The sequence below is a fragment of the Calypte anna genome, chromosome 14, assembly GCF_003957555.1.
Source record: "Calypte anna isolate BGI_N300 chromosome 14, bCalAnn1_v1.p, whole genome shotgun sequence".
NCBI lineage: Eukaryota > Metazoa > Chordata > Aves > Apodiformes > Trochilidae > Calypte > Calypte anna.
The window spans coordinates 5845294-5859607 of record NC_044260.1 but is presented as its reverse complement, the minus strand read 5'-3'; the positions used below and the strand labels follow the sequence as shown (position 1 = coordinate 5859607).

The following is a 14314-nucleotide window of genomic DNA, read 5'->3' as shown; positions in this document are numbered from 1 at the left end:
ACATGGGCTTTACCATTACTGACAGCCTTTGATCTCCACATAACACCAAGGAAACTCAAGTCTCCTGTAATGATACTGTCTCTCTAGTAACACAGAGATCTCCAACCCTATCCAAACCTGAACCTGGAGGTTTCTAACAGGATTCAGAGAAATTTTTATTTCCCTGTGCCAGCAGAGTGTTTGGCAGGTCATAGTTCTGCTAATAAAGGACCTCGAGGTCCCCGGGGGAGGAGGAGGTTGTAGAAGAATGCCAAGCACCTTTTCCCATGTATATGTTCTTGCACACACATGCATGGGTTTGTAATTTGAAACTCTCTTTACTTCTGGACAGGCTTTGCAAACTGCTTAGACCACATTCTCTGAGGTGTTTAAAGAGGGTGGAGTATGCAGTATTTATTTAGGTACTCTACAAACCTTAATAGAATCGAGTGCTTGTAGCAATCGCAGAGAGCAAACAGAAAGCCAGCTGGCAGAAACTGAACAGTGCCACTGCATTTTTATTGCTTCTAACCCCCAAAACCCAGATTATTACTAAAAAAAAAAATGTCTTTTTTAATTTCATTTATCTCTGATCCTGCCTTAATTTGCTTGCTGTGTGCAGCAATATTATTAGCTGTACTCTATTTTTCAACTGGCTATAAAAATTCAGCTTTTAAATTGCCTCCTGGTCCAACTCCTCTTCCGATCATTGGTAACCTGCACTTGGTGGATCTTAGAAGGCAAGATAAATCACTAATGAAGGTAGGACAAAACCCCCTAAACCCAGACCCTCATAGATTTTAAAGCTCCCTGGGATATAACAGTGAGAACTTTTTGTCTTTTAGAATTCAAACTAAAGTGTAAAGGTGTGAAAATTGCTTTGTAATATTTATCTGGGCTTCTTCTAGCCAATGTCTGTGCTGATGCTATGTCATTTATGAGTGATCAACCATTTAAAAAAGACCTTCTTCATGTAATTTTGATGCTATACATGAAGTATTTAATAGTTGTAGGATTTTAAATGCTAATTTGACACCTTGGACACCCAGAAATCTTTTAAAGCATTAGAACATTAACATGAAATGAAACTGCTTCCCTCCTCTCCACCCTGGGGAACTGGCGAAGGGAATTCCATGATGCAAAACTGGGAGAGGGCTAAAATCCAGATGCCCTGATGCAAAACCCACTTCTCTCTTGACAAACTGGCTACGCATTGAAATCCAGACAGCAGTGTGAGAGAGGGATGGAACAGCTGCACCAAGGAAGCAGAATGAATACCCTGTGGGCTCTTCTATCCACCCATCATTAAGGCAACTTACCCCACTTACGCTGGTGAACTTTCTGCAGTGCAAGAGGAAGCTGGCACAGTCTGGGGGTACTTCTGTCGGGCTACTGAGCTCCCTTCGCAGCACCTTTGGGGACCAACCTGTGCCAGGGCCAGGGACAGAGTGAGCAAACATCCAGCGAGGGCTCCCAGGGAGGTGTGGACACGGCTCCCGTGGCACTGGGGCTCGGCAAACATGGGCACCTCTCTGGGAGCAGCCAGGTCAGGGGTTAGTGCTGCCTGCCATGGGGTGGGTGAGGCTCCCAGCACTATGGGCAGTGTCAGGGCTGGGGTCAGTTTACCCAGCAGGGCTGGGCAGACGTTGCTGCAGCCTCCGAAGGGTGCTTTGGAATTACCTCCGCATGCTTTCATCACCCACTCGGCTGGATTTGGCATTGCCTATGTTTGCCTTTACTTTGGGATTACTCCAGAGGGGTTATCCCTCCATCTCTACCCCACAGGGAGAAAAAAAAATGCTGACTGCAACGAGAAGCAGGCTGTTTGCAGGCTGAGCACCCTGATGAGGGAGTTTGCTGGGCATGGGTGTTCCCCATCTCCCCTGCAAAAGCTGCCAATGGATCCATCCTGGGCTGAGGCTGCACACGTACACCCTGGGTTTGCTTAGGCAGAAGATTTGAGCTGTGCCTTCCCACCACCTTGCTCCAGCCCGGCCCAAACTCCTCTTAGCTATCCTCGGATGTTTTTCTCAAGCTGCCAGGGAGCAAGATGCAGCCACAGCACCAGGGTGGAGGTAGGCACTAGTGTTCAGCCTCCTGAGGTCCTCACTGCAGTGAGTGCATCCCCATCAGCTGCCATGCTCCCCAGAGCCTTATCCCAGACCCCTCTGCTTGGGAGAGGAGCAGGGGCTGCTTGTGGGGCACATGGCAGTGAAAAAGCCTCTCTGGGTTATGGCAAAGATACATCCAGAGCCTTCTGAGTGCAAAATGAGCATCACTTTGTGTACAAGCATAGGGACAGGCAGTGGCTCAGGCAGCATCCTGCTCCTGCTGTGGGGTTCCCTGCTGTGCCCAGCTGAGCTACAAATACCAACACCAGGTCTGAGCAGATTTGCAATCTGTGGTCATCCAGGGCAAAGTACCTGGCCTGGAGCAAATGGTTCCTCTTGTCTAGAGGCAGGGAAGCAGGAGTGCTTTGGTATGAGGGGAGCATCGTACCAAACCTTTCCTGTGCAGCAGCATCATTATTTGCATTCTGGTTTTGTCCTTCTTTGGTTTGCCAACTTGTGCTGCCATTTGAGGTCTGGTCTTTAACTCTAGGTGGGTTTTTTTGTTTGTTTTTCATTTACTTTGTCCTTAACAGCAAAGCTAGATCAGTAACACATTGATAGGGGTGGGGGTTCTTTCACATCAATAAGCCTAAAATCCACACAGATGCCAGCCAGGCATCCATATGAAGTGCCTCATGCATGACTGTTCAGACACTGGATTGGCCTGTCTAGGACAGTGGTGGAGTCACCATCCCTGGAGGCATTTAAAAAGCATTTGGACCTCATCCTTAAGAATATGGTTTAGTAGCTGACTGTGGTGTTAGTCAAAGGTTGGACTGGATGATCTTGGAGGTCTCTTCCAACCTAAACATTCTGTGATGAGCCCTGGTCACAGATGCAATTTCGCAGGTAGTGGCTCCACAGCTGCTCCCAGCAGGGCACCAGGATGTAATATGTCCTTTCAGAAAGCAAGGGGCACTTGCCGTTTGCTCATCCCCTTCCTTTCCTGACCATCACAGCTCACCTCTTTTTCAGCTTGCAGAAAAATACGGCCCCATCTTCACCCTCCACTTTGGGTTCCAGAAAGTTGTGGTCCTGACCGGGTACGAAGTTGTGCGGGAGGCACTTGTGAACTACACAGAGGAGTTTGTAGACAGACCATCCATCCCAATATTTGACCAAATTCAGAACGGAAACGGTACTAGAGAAATGAGCGGGGGTGGGCGGGAGGGATGAGACCATCACTTAGTGCCAGCCCAACTGTGTTCCCCCAGAGCCCAGCTTTTAAACATCCCCCTTGGACCCTTCTGCAGCCAAGCCAAGAGAAAAGATTTGGCCTTCCTAGTTTCATTTAGTGCCTCCTGGCTTTTCCTTACCATCATTCTTGCTAATGCACTCCCTATCGTAAGTGTTTGAGGGTGAGGAGTGGGATTTTTAAAGGCACCATGGTCATTCTGGGGTTAATTTCCATGAGACATCAATGAGCGGCTCTCCACCACCACCACATTTACAAACCTTCCCCATGGTTCCAGGGGACTTTGCACTAACTGGTTTGGCTGTTCAGAGCTGCAGGATTTTTCCCTTTCTCCCACTGCCAGGTGCCACAAACCTGGACATCATCAGCCCCCTATGACTTCCCTACCCACAAAAGCTCCTGGGTGGACCACACAAGACAGGTTCAGGCAGGAGCAAGAGGCTGAAGTTGGAAATTTGCCCCACAAACAACCTCATGGTTTTTCCAGGGCAAATGAAGACTTTTTGCCTTGTTTTTCCACCCCCTGCTTCAGCCAAGACTTTAGATTTGAGCATCTTCATATGCTGGTCATGGGCTGAAGTTGGGCTTACAATTAGAAATTAAATTACCCAGCCATAATATCAACAGACAAATTTATCACTACATAAGGAAAAGGAATCGATGGGGAGAAAAGCATTTTTCAGAGCTAATTTACTTGTAAAATATCCCTGTGGGAGACTGTCAGTATTGCACTATAAGTCCTTTCACACTTACCTTCTCAGCCCAAGCCTGAGCCACTCAGAGATGACTGGAAGCTATAAATTCACAGGGGCTCTTAATTAACAATGGTCACAAATTCTCCAACAGAATGTATTTTTCCTCCAGAAAGTGCCAATTTGTTGACTCCGAAGCTGTTTGCAGAAAACTAATTATCCAGATGAAAATGCCTAAATTAAAGAAAAAAATTAAAAGGAAAGTTTAGAAATTTGCTTTGATGTTTTTAGAGAAAGAGGTCTTGCTTTCCAAATTAAAACTACACAGCTCTAAACCAGTGTTCATTCTAGGAAAAGAAAACACATCTAAAAACCTTCCAACTAAGATGAAGAAGTGGAGTGCTGGAATCCAGTTTTCCAATTGGCACAATCTGAGATAATATTTGAATTTTTAATACAATTTTTTCTTTCACTATTTTCAACAACCTGACAGGATGAAATACCCATCCCTGCTTGATTGTGAGTGATTATCAAGACATGAGCTCAGTGACCTCTACAAAATGGCAGGATTTTGGCCACTGACAATAATACAGTATTGTGAGAATCTCTATAAATTCCTAAGTTCAGCACTGGCCAGGGTTGAGGAGACTGAATTATTCCATCTCATGTAGATAAAATGTCTTTATGACTGGAACAGGACAAAGGCAGAAGCTTCAAAGGATGTTCTACAATGAAGCTTCTCCAAGGATGTTGCTTGAGGCCCTTGACTTCAGATGAAATCGGGTCAGAAATTTGCATGACTGACTGAGACCCAACCTCTCTCCCCAGCTCCACAGCCAACCAGTCCTGCTCTAAAAACCACACCTGCTCATCTTGCACTCTAGAGAGGGCTGGGGCATAGAGGGTTGGGTGGGAGCTTGTTTTTCCCAAATTAGAGGCTCAGTGAGACTGGAAGAACAGAAGTGAGGGGACACAGGGATGGGGCACAGAGAAACGGGAGACCCTTAATTCCCAAATCAGCGGGAAACCAGGCAGCAGGAACACTTGTGGAGATCCCTCCTCATCCAGTCCCCTATTCTGGTTCATGTGGTGGGGCTCCTCCATGCTTGGGCCCAGCAGTGATGTCTCGTGGCCTCCCCAGGCTTGTTCTTCTCTATTGGGGAGCTCTGGAGAACCACCCGGAGGTTCACCGTGTCCAGCATGCGCAACCTCGGCATGGGGAAAAAAATGATTGAAGGGAGAATTTTTGAGGAGCTTCAGTTCCTTATCGAGAAGATCAAATCCTTCAAAGGTGAGCTGGACACCATCAGGGAGCTGTACAGCCTCATAGGCATCACTGACCATCTCATGACCGTTTCCATCTCCTCCTGTTGCAGGGGAACCTTTTAGCCTGCCCTCCTTCAACTGTGCTCCGATCAACGTCACCTTTGTCATGCTGTTTGGGGACAGGTTTGACTATAAGGACCCAACATTTCTCACTCTTTTAAAACTCATAGATGAAGTCATGATTCTTCTGGGATCTCCGTATTTGAACGTAAGTAGCCTGTCCCACAGATGACCATTTTTTTCACACTGGCACATGACATTTATGAGCCACACAAACTTGAGAAATCAGTCCAGCAGTTTTCAAATATTCTAAACCAGCCAAGAAACCTAAAAAGGGACAGCTCTGTTGTACCAACTCGGTGACAACACATGTGCAGCCAGATTCCCCTTCGCCACCCACTTTTTGAACCCTCCCTGATGGAGCTCCATGGAGCTAAAATGGAGCTAAAATGAGAACTGGTTATTTTAGCTCTGCAGATATTTTTTTGGCCTCTTTGACATAATTGCACCCTCTAGGCTTTCTTTGCCTTTGCTGTATTTTCTGAAAAAGGCACATTCAGTGCTGATGTCCAGGTGAGTGAGATTTTGCAGACTGTATTAAAAATGCTTCCTTGGAGAGTACAAGGAAAACTTCTAACCTTCAGACTATCATCTCCATCCTTCATAATGGATGTTGGAAAAAACTAACTAGTCTCATACTAACTAAACTGACTAGTGGCCTGGCATGCTGGAGCCCCAGCTCTGTCGAGAGGCTGACCAGCCTGTTACTGGTAGAGGATCTGTTCCCACAGAACAGAATACTTAAAATTAGGTAGTACTAAAAAAAAGGCTCAAGAGCTGCAAAATCCTCCCTTATGCAAACCTTCCCAGGAAGTCCTTGAGGTGCTAAGCTACTATTTGAAGAGAAAACTCAATGAATGCATCATGCCTTAGGGAGAAGTTGTTTCAGCACATTGATATTTTTGCACAATTAATGCTTCTCTTTTTTAATTCCTCTTTAGTATTTCAATTTCTACCCATTCCTTGGATTTCTTTTCAAAACCCACAAGATTATGCTGGGGAAAATAGAAGACGTACGTGTGATTTTAAGGCAATACATGAAGGCAAGCAGGGAGGATATCAATGAGAACAGTGTGAGGAGCTACATTGATGCACTGATACTCAAGCAACAAGAGGTATTTGGCTGCTGAGCTTTGCTAGCTATTTGCAACATCTCCTTTGGATTTCCTAGCTAAAAGTTTCTGAGTCTTGACATGCCACATAAACCTGTGCTGTTATGCTATTGGTACTGAAAGCAGACACCAGTCTCTTATAGTTGGTGTAATCTACTGTGGAGATTTTTCTATCAAAATTAAGATATGAGTGTGAGATCTGCTCCTTGATTCTAGTAGAAAATGCATGAATAAAAGCTGACTCTGCCTTTCTTTTTATGACAAGAAACCAATTGGTCATCAATATTGTTGCTCCAAGATGAATGATGCGCTTAAAGTACTTGAATGATAAATAAATCATCAGTACAAGTCCTGGCCCTGCCCTGCATCTTACTTCAGTAGAGACTTGTCAGTTTCTGATATCAGATGATTTCATTCTACACAAAATACTTGGCATCTGATTTTTTTCTTCTTTCTGGATTTAGGCCAACCTTAGGCACTAAGTCTTCTACCTAGCTTGTGGAGGAAGGCTCAGTACAGTCCTAACGCCCAGCAGGAATGGCCTGAAAGGTCATTTTAAACATTGTTTAGGAATCAATCCTGCCTTTGGGCAAGAGCAGTCCACCAGAACTGGGATTAGCTGAATCTCCTGCTGCACAGGGGAGGGACTGGGCTCTTTCCAAACCTGTGAAGCTAAGTCTGCAAACAACATCTGGCCCTGGGCTTCAGGCTGCTTCTGGGTAGGGATGGATGCTGAATCAAAACTCCACTCCAAACTTTCCATCTTGTGTCATAGGCTATGCAGTATTTCCAGGCTTGCTGAATACCAAGACTAATCTTGGTAAGACCTTTCTCATCACTTGTGTTTTTCAAGGAGAAAACCAAGAAAGACAGCCTCTTCCATGATGACAACCTAATGGCATCCATACTTGACCTGGTCATGGCAGGAACAGAGACCATAGCCACCACACTCCAGTGGGCAATCCTCCTGATGATGAAATACCCAGAGATTCAAAGTGAGCTCCTTTCTCCTGTGCTCCATCCCTGGTATTGAAGATGTGGGGAGGGGAGAGGCTTGGCTGTAGATCCACAGTTCTTTTGCCTTAAGAGATGAATCCCATCTCTTTATTTATTATTTTGAAATCAGGGAGTATTTAGATCCTGATCAAACTCACAGTAAAATAGGCCTTGTGCCTTTCTGGGAGGGAGGATGAGTGGAGGTCAAAATATGATGCTGGGGGAGCATCCCATCCATGTGCCTGACCTAAAACAGAGCAGGGAAACCCAGGCTGGTGTTTTTAAGAATCATCACTCTCCAAATCCTGGAAAAACACGTTAGTCCCAGAACCAAATCTGAGGAGGGAGTTGGTTTCCCCACTGGGGCACATCCCTTGGTTTTTTCCTTCCAGAAAAGGTGCAGGAGGAGATTGGGAGAACTGTCAAAGCTGGAAGCTGGGCCACCTATGAGGACCGGAGGAACATGCCGTACACCAACGCGGTGCTACACGAGGTGCAGAGATTCATCACCCTCCTGCCCCACGTTCCCCGCTGCACTGCTGTTGACACCCACTTCAGGGGCTACTTCCTTCCCAAGGTAGGTCACTGCTCCATCCCAGGAACACACCAACATTTCTGCTAGTGCCATTAAAGACTGGTTTCTTTAGAGGGAATTACAGGGTTGAAGCCCAAATTAAACATCCAAAATCACCCTCAGAAGAGTTTCTTCCTCTCCAGTGATGATGGTGAGTCCAGAGGTATGGGTATTGTAGAACTCAGTTCAGTTCTTCTCATGTCCGGGACTTCCTCACTCCATCAGTGACTCTGATTTACCTCCCTGATGTCATCTGCACAGTGAAGTATCTGCCAGGAAATTTACAGGCTCTTACCCTCTGCACCTTGAGGGATTCAGCTTCAATCTTTGATGGGAAAATCTCACTGAATTCTTTCTCTACCAGGCAATAGGATAAAACCCTCAGGGTCTCCACCTACCTCAGGTGGAGTCTCAGCAAATCTGGGACACAAAAATCTGTGTCACAAAATGAACCAAAAGAGAGCACTTTTGCTATCCTTTGTGCCTCCATGTACTTCTCTTCCAGGGTATAATTGTAATCCCATCACTCACCTCAGTGCTGCTGGACAAGACGCAGTGGGAGACACCACATCAGTTCAACCCCAACCACTTCCTTGATGCTGAAGGGAACTTTGTCAAGAGAGAGGCTTTCCTGCCCTTCTCCACAGGTAACTCAGGGGCTGATCTGCACAGAGCAGAGGCTCTGGCAGGACAACTTTCTTACAGTAAACACTAACGTGATATTCATGGCTAAGAACTGCCTTGAACTCAGTCAAAAAGCTACCAGGCAACTGAATGGAGTCAACTCGTTGCATCCAAATGGCTGCCTCAGAGCACACCTCCTCACCACCAAAGGGATTGGTTCCCAAAGGTTCATCAGGAAAGAAGACAAAGGGATATTTATTGCATCCAAAAGAAGGTGGAAAACTGCCTGACAGCTGTCAGGAGTTAGTGGATAACCAGATAGGGCTAGTGGGGCTGCCAGCACAGCTGTGCATGGCACTTGTCAGCTCTCCTGGAAGGGAGAGAACAATCCAGGGACCTTCAAGTTATGTCTTGAGGCCACATGTGAGTGGGTCTGATGGATATGGCCCCATCCATTGCCCACCAGAGCCAAGGAAGAGGCTCTCAATACTCCCTCTACCTTGGCTGAGTATTAGAGCCAGCAGGGGCCAAAGATGGGATAGAGGACATCAAACCATATTACTCTGACTATGAAATCTTAAATGCAAGGCCCTGGATTGTTACCACAGATCCTCTTGGAGGGAGATTCTTCCAGTGGCACTTTGAAGAGCTCCTAAGGATTCCTAGCAAGACCTGTTCTTTTAGAGAGAGAAGCACAGCCCCATGGTGAGGGAACGTGATAGACAAAAGTGAGTTTCAAACCATTCCACTTTGGAAGGAGATGGCATTTTTCTGTCAGGATGCTTTTCCAAGAGAAAGGGTTGAAGATGCTGAGAGGGGTAAGGAGAGGAGAGGGTACATCATAAATGCAGAATAACCCTGTGACATGGCTGTGATTTGCCCCTGCAGGTAGCTGTGGGATGTGAGAGAGCAGGCAGGGACACTGCCAGCAGGACAGGGACAGCAATATGGGCTCCTCTGCTCCAAAATGCTCTGGTTCCTTCCAGGGTTTCACTGCTCCTTCCACTGCAACATCTCAGATGCTAATGAGTTCACAGCAAATATTCTGGTCTAGTCTTTCCATCAAGTAACCACCCTGCTTTTATCTGCAGGGCGAAGGAACTGCATTGGGGAAAGCCTCGCCAAGATGGAGCTGTTTGTCTTCTTTGTAGGGTTGCTGCAGACGTTTACTTTTCAACCCCAACCAGGAGTTTCAGAGGCTGATTTGGACCTTACTGTCCCCCAGACAACTTTCACATTAAGGCCTCAGCCTCAGGCAACCTGTGCTGTGCTGCGTGAGTAACCACAGCCTTGCTGAAGAGCAACCCAAGTGGGGCAGCTGCTTAGACCCAACGTAGCTGTGTGAGGAATCACCACCCTCTTTCACATCCCCTTCCCACTGTCCCCCCATCCACTCCCACTCCAGTGCTCTCCACCGCTACCTCTGCCCCACAGGGGGGCTGACCCCCTCTTTGCTCCTGTGTGGGGAGGGGTGCACATGATCAGTGAGAAACCATGCTCATGGTTGACAACCACACATTTCTTCTCAAGGCAGACTGTGCTTGGAGACAACTGAGGCACCATGGAGGTGGTCTGGGGAAGGGGATGTTGCCCACAAGTAGACGTGACATCAGAATCCCACACCAAAGCAGTGGGGTTCATAATGTCACACAGATCTTCCCAAAATCCCAAGGAAAGATGCACCACCATTTGATAATAGATGCAGAAATACACTGTGAGCCCCACATTTGAACCCTCTGAAGGTACCTTCTGGCTTTTCCAAGCTCCGTAATCAGATGAAGCTTCTAGCAAAATCCTACCAGGATCCTAGGCAGCCAAGTCAAACACTGAGAGTGGGAAAACAGATCAGTTCATGTGATTTGAGGACAAAGATATTTCTGCCTTGGAGCAGTGTCCTGAAAGATGCCCCAGAGCCTACAAACCCATTTAGATAAGTAAGTGCTGTAATCACCAAGGTGAGCACTGCTTCACAGTCCCAATGACAGAAGATCTGCGTTTCTGAGTTTGCAATCTATGCACAAGGCCACACGAGATTTTTACCCACAACTGTTCATAAAAGTCAAATGATACTGACCCATTTCTGTTTTATGGATGTTTCCTGAGCTTGTTGAATAGGAGCAAGCACTGTCCCTATCTTCAGACCTCCTGGGTACTGTTGAGAGTCAATGTCAGCAGTCAGTCTGCCTTCTGGGGTGGTCTGGCCATTGGAACAAGCCATGACATTTCCTTGCAAATGGTGTCTCATTTTACAGTCCTTGTATTGCACACACATGCAAGGAGAACTGGAATCAAGGATTATATGAGACCTGGTTTTGGTTGCTTTTCTTTCCTCTGTAGCTCTGGCTGGCTGTTTGCCCTGTCTGGAACACCCTTATCTGCCATCGTATTGCGCAATCCTGTTCCAGTTGATGTATAGCTCAGGCAATTTTTCATCCATTTATTTTCCTGTGAATTGCTACTTCTCCATATGCATTTTCTTATCATGTGCTTTATCATACTGTTTGTTCCCCTGTTCACAGGAAACCAAATAAAATTGCAGTCCCATGTCTTCATTACATTTCAAATGCCTTCTACCCAATTTTCCATTCCACAGACATGCCAGTGCCATGAAAGTGCCATGATCCTGAGCCAGACTGGCAACAAACATTCTAAGTTTTCCTTACATCTCTTGGTTAAAAAGGCTGAATTGAAAGGCTGGCAGCACAGCTTCCCTGATGCTCTTGCAGCCCATCTTTGTGCCTTTTGGCTTTGTGCTTAGTTGCTCTTTTTGCCCAACACCTTCCGCCCAGGCACTCCCAGGCAGGCAGTGCTGGCTGGGCACAGAAATCCATCAGACTGCACAACACCCAGGCTGCAACAAGAGCCACGAACTACCAGCTGCAAACACCTATGGGAAACAGCTTTCTCTGATCCCTTTGAAAAGTGATCACTCACCAGCACACTGAATTAAGACAGCTGAATATATCTATGCAAAAAAAAAGTTCCTTCTTCCCATTTATTTGTTCAGCCAAATGATGGCAGAACATTGATTGTGACAGCTACATGCTTATCTAGTAGAAAACATTGGCTCTCTGATGGAAATACCATTTCCACATTCCTCGTTGGCCCTGTGGATATTCCCTCCAGCCACAAATCATCTTTGTACCTTGCAACACCCCGACCTGAATAGAAGGCAAACATCTTGGGGCAGAGAGAGTTGCTTTATTTTTAGAAGAGCTGAACAACTCCAGCTCACTGTGTGTCGGTGGCTCCTGACACCCGGGCTCCCACAGCCCCGCCTGCCACCCCTGGTGCTGCCCGATGGGGACAGGGATCATGTGCCAGCAGCCAGCCAGGTCTGCCTTGGACCTGCAGCCCCTCTGGGTGCCATCCAGAGCAATGAGCGCTGGGCAGAATCTCATCTGTGTTTTCTTTCTGCCACGAGATGGCACCGCGATCCCTCCAAGTGGGAAGCAGCGCAGCCTCTCCCCCCCCCATCCCCATCCCTCCTGGGGTACCGAGCTCTGACAGCCCCAAACTGGGGCGGTATAGGGAGGGTAGGGCGAAGCCCTGAGGCTTTATGCACCTCCTGTCCTACTGCATTCATTTGCCAGCACAGGCAGACACGCAATTTGCTCAGCCTCCCTCAGATTCTCAGAAGAATCAGGGAGTTTGCAGGCAGCGGGAGGAATCTTCTACTCCCCATCCTACAGCAGACCAAGATTCCACCCACAGGTTCCACATCAAGGAAATAGTTGGGGCTGAACTCACCCAGCACCCTCCATAGCCCTTTACCCATCAGAGGAGGTGACAGGGGGGGCATGGGAGGGTGGCACTGTTTTTCCCTGCATCACCACCAGGTTCTGCTTCAGCATGTGGGGAGGTAGCAAACTTCAGGTGTTGCCCATCCCACCACAGAACCCTTCCTCCCTTTTTGTCTACAAACCAACTTCTCTCTCTGAAGAACAGATTTCTGAGCTTGCACATGACCAATGACCCTTTCAGGGTCCAGTTTCACCGTAATTACCAACTAACCTGTCACTAGGCAGCAATGGTTCTTGGCTGTTCCTAAGGGATGAAGCAGAAGATATGGACCAGGATTCCTTCCAGTTCAGTTGTCCTCTGCTTGCCTCCAGCAGACCAGACACTGCCATGGTTCTCCAAAAGCAGAAGTGCTCTGCAGGGAACGAATGGCAACAGAGAGCAAGGAGAATAAGGAACAGGCTCCAGATCATGGAAACTGATCTGTGGGAAATGAGGAATTGTGTGCTTAACCCTGCAGACACACACACACACACACACACACGAACACACCAACACAGACACCCATAGGTCTGGGCACAGAGGGGATAGAGGAGATGCAACTGGTTGTTCCTCACCAAAAGCCCTGTGCTTCAGGCTCCTGTGGGCTGCTGGGGTGCTGCACCCTCCTCTTCATCTAGAGAGCAGCAGGGATCTTGGCAATGAAGCTGCCTTTAAAGTGGGTGTCACGAGAGGAACCTGTGGCAGGAGGGTGACAACTCTGCACCTCATGGATTGCCCCATGGTTTTCCAGTCCTCAAAGGTAGGTGAGCAGCTGGGGCCAAGAATTCACTCAGTCTCTGTGTGTACCCTTTCTGCAGGGCACAGGAAAGGCATGAAATGGGTTTCCCTCAGTGGTAAAGCAATTCCAAATCCCAGCTTGTGCTGACTGTTGGTTGGATCAGCCAGGGGTCAGGAGGTTGTCCAGTCCCTGGGAACAGAGAGAGAAAAATCCCTCAGGTCCTTTGGTCCTGAATGGCAGCATTCAGTGTGCTGGAAAAAGGGTATTTTGGATGTTGATGCAACATGACCTAGTCAATTATTTCTTGCTTTTCCTTTAGAGTGCAGTATTTAGCATATTTAAATAGGAGGATATTTACCCAAAGTTTCAATATATTCCTACAGACCATAGCAGAGGATGGTCATTAGATAATCAACACAGCATCTCTGTGTAAGGTCCCAGGAACCAGCACGTTGTTAAAATACCTGTAGTTTGAATACCAGTACGTTTATGTAATTCATCAGGTTGTTTTCATTAACACTGTCTTTGCTTTTCCTGATGCACTGCTTTAAAATCACACACACCTCCTACTTTTTTTCAGTATCCTATTGCGAGGCTTGAGGAGGAATCCAAGGAATGGGTAGAAATTAAATAACTAAAAGAAAAAAAAATACAGAAAAAATTAAACTCACCCATTACCTTGTAAAACTCAGGTATCTTAATGGAGAAATAATTTATGTGAGGAAGTAAGAGATATGTAATTATAGTCTCTCTTTTTTGGTAACTAAAAAAATTTGATGTATAAAAGCACCTCCTCTTATTAAAAGTTCCCTGCAGAAACGAATGGAGCCTATCAGACTTGTCTAGACAGAGCCTATAAAAACGAATTAAAAAATACAATTAAGGGAAAGTGATAGTAAACTCAAGAAACAATGAAATTACATTTTAAAAGAGGTAATAAAGCAAAAAGATAAAGCATTACGCATTACACAAAGAAAACTCCCAATGTTTAGCAAGCCAAAATACTTAAGTTTTAAAGTTGTTAGATCATCACTTCTAACTTCCACATAAATTATAAATCAATTACACTCAGTTCCAGCACAATAAACCACTGCATTTTATGTGCAGGGGGGTTACTTACACT

The 14314-nt window shown here is 46.5% G+C and overlaps 1 protein-coding gene and 1 long non-coding RNA gene across 2 annotated transcripts; one reads left to right on the top strand and one right to left on the bottom strand.

The window, feature by feature from the left end:
• Nucleotides 1-543: 543 nt before the first annotated feature.
• On the top strand, nucleotides 544-9951 carry LOC103532771 (cytochrome P450 2W1). Its single transcript, XM_008498562.2, has 9 exons — nucleotides 544-741; nucleotides 3066-3228; nucleotides 5119-5268; nucleotides 5354-5511; nucleotides 6305-6478; nucleotides 7329-7470; nucleotides 7864-8048; nucleotides 8551-8692; nucleotides 9761-9951. The coding sequence occupies exons 1-9, from the start codon at nucleotides 544-546 to the stop codon at nucleotides 9949-9951; spliced, it is 1503 nt and encodes a 500-aa protein (XP_008496784.1).
• On the bottom strand, nucleotides 3119-13129 carry LOC115599148. The gene is made up of 4 exons (XR_003988171.1): nucleotides 13028-13129; nucleotides 12684-12825; nucleotides 4039-4211; nucleotides 3119-3231 (listed from the first exon to the last, which is right to left on the bottom strand). It is a non-coding gene; the product is annotated as an uncharacterized LOC115599148 (long non-coding RNA).
• Between the last annotated feature and the right edge of the window lie 1185 nt (nucleotides 13130-14314).